General features: G+C 38.8%; 1 protein-coding gene across 1 annotated transcript; it reads right to left on the reverse strand.

Moving 5' to 3' along the window:
- Positions 1–610: 610 nt before the first annotated feature.
- On the reverse strand, positions 611–1,888 carry LOC110695465 (protein FAR-RED IMPAIRED RESPONSE 1-like). Its single transcript, XM_021872694.1, has one exon. It carries the CDS (start codon positions 1,886–1,888, stop codon positions 611–613), a length of 1,278 nt encoding a protein of 425 aa, XP_021728386.1.
- Between the last annotated feature and the right edge of the window lie 637 nt (positions 1,889–2,525).

Below are 2,525 nucleotides of genomic sequence, written 5' to 3' on the forward strand. Positions count from 1 at the left end.
ACAGTTACCTCACCATCATAACAGTACATTATTCGTGTAAGTTCTCTTTGAATTTCCTGAAACTTAGCATCGGTGTATAACTTTTGGAACAATTTCTCATGTTTAAAACCACTAACAAGGCGTCTGATGTATTTGGTCGCCTTCACTCTCGTCTGAAACCCTCTTCTTCATTGCCCTTGTGTAACGTACAGGGAATTCACACGATCTGGTTTTCCGATTAACAAACCCATCAAAGAAACTGTTTATGCTCTCCACTCGTTGCGTGGTTTTTATCCCCGCCCAGAAATACTCCCGCATAAAAGCTGGAATCCACATATGTCTCTCCTTAAACAAGCCATCCAACCACTCATTCTTCTTAGACTTTTATTTTTTAATGCACTCGTGCCACCTTCTTTCAAACTCTTCCACAGTAAAACTCTCATATATTATGGCCTTCAAGGGGCTCTTGAACTCTTTGTACCTATTGTAACACATATAATTTCATTATAACAACACCATAAGTTTAAAATGCAAGTATTGACTAAATCAAAACTCAAAACAACCACAAACACATGGTCACAACCAATAATATAAGGTTGAACACTAAACAAATGGCAAAACAACCAATCACTTACTTGTCGCACTTTCCTAGTTTGTCACCAAACTTCCTGACAATATGCCATATACACCAGTGATGCCTGGAGCTTGGCATTGTTTGTACTAAGCCCTTCCTCATGGATGCTGCTTGATCAGTCAGAATAGCTAGTGGAGGTCTGTTTCCCATGGAAGCAAGCCACTGTCGAAAAACCCATGTGTATGTTTCAGCATCTTCTCGTGAAACTAGTGCACAACCCAATAGGATGGACTGCCCGTGATGATTCACACCCACGAAATTCGTAAATGGAAGTTCGTATCGATTAGTTAAATAGGTAGCATCAAAACAGATTACATCCCCTAAATACTCATATGCAGCCCGACTCCTCGCATCCACCCATAACACATCCTTCAACCGACCATGTTGGTCTAATCGGTGACAATGGTAAAAATTCTGATTGTCCGCTTGCATCCGGTCAAAATAACCCATCATGGCTGTCGCATCACCACCCTCCATTTTCAGTCTCCTAGCTTTATAAACCTCATGTTCCATATCCTTCAAAGAAGGCAAGACGTCCTTCGTATGTGACAGACCATTACGAATTTTGGAAACAGATACACCCTCTTCATAAAAATTAATCAGAGTCTTTCTCACATTTGAGGTGTAGTTCTTCATCCTATATTCTTTAACTAACACTGCATCACTGGGCTTTTGGTCATGATTGTGCTCATTACAAACCTTCCTTAACTCCCACTCCCCATGTTCATTAACCCCGGCATATACCATAACAGGGCAGTAACATTTCTTTGACTTTCTCTTGCCTTGGGCATGCTCTTGCACTCCTATGACTCCATTAACATTACCTCCACACCCAGCAACATCCATCGCCTTTTCCCTCTTCTTCGCCTCCCTTTGAGCCCTCATGTTAGGGGCACCCCAACACTCACACTTCCATGTTATGCACTTACGCTCATTGGTAACTTTAGATTTCGTTCCTTGCACCCTCGTAACCCCAAACCCCTCCTGCTCCCCATACTTTTTGTAATAAATCTCTATATACTCCCATCTTCTGAAAACCATGCCAACTTTAGGGGATTCAACAACAGGACCTGGACTCTTCCTATTAGTTGAAACTATTGTCTCTATAGTTTGCACTGTATGAATGGGAGAACGGTATTCAACAACTTTAACAGATTGTTCTTCGCGAATGGGGGACATCGGAGGCATAAGATCAATGTCATCCATCTCATCTACATAGTCAGACCAACACCCCTCACCACCCACGTTGTCCAAAGCATCACAATCGCCATCCATAATATCACAAATGGTCAATAATTAATAGTTAGTTACCTGTATCACAACCCGCATTGAGATTATACATTAACACTGATGAATATAACTAGTAAACCAGCGTTTTTACATTACATATTACATTACATTTACAGAATATAACTAGTAATCTATTTGAAATCACAAAAACTACAATATGCTAAGGTAAAGGCAAGCTAATCTGAATTGATGAATTCCGCACTATTTAACATGGACTCAATTAAACAATTCAATTAAACAATTCGATTAAACAATTCAATTAAACAATTCAATTAAACAATTCGATTAAACAATTCAATTAAAGTTAATAGTTCCACAACAAAAACAATCAATTAAACCATTTAACTTAGCATTAAATATACAGAATATCACAGGATAATTTTGCAAAGCTACAAAACCAGTACTCAGGATGGATAATTTCACTTGACTTCCTCTCTACGAGATTACTAGTTCGTCAAAAGCTAATTCGTCGAAATCAAATACCTTAATTATCAACAACGACAGCTAATTCGTCTAAATCATATCCCGCAATTATCAACAAGTATCAACAACGAAAAACACCCATTGCACGGATTGACAACATAAATTACCTCAATTTGATACCAGAATTTTAATGGCCTTC

This window comes from Chenopodium quinoa, unplaced genomic scaffold (genome assembly GCF_001683475.1).
Source record: "Chenopodium quinoa cultivar QQ74 unplaced genomic scaffold, ASM168347v1, whole genome shotgun sequence".
NCBI lineage: Eukaryota > Viridiplantae > Streptophyta > Magnoliopsida > Caryophyllales > Amaranthaceae > Chenopodium > Chenopodium quinoa.

Coding starts and splice junctions, on each gene's coding strand:
- LOC110695465 (XM_021872694.1), bottom strand. CDS start 1,888: ATGGATGGCGATTGTGATGCTTTGGACAACGTGGGTGGTGAGGGGTGT.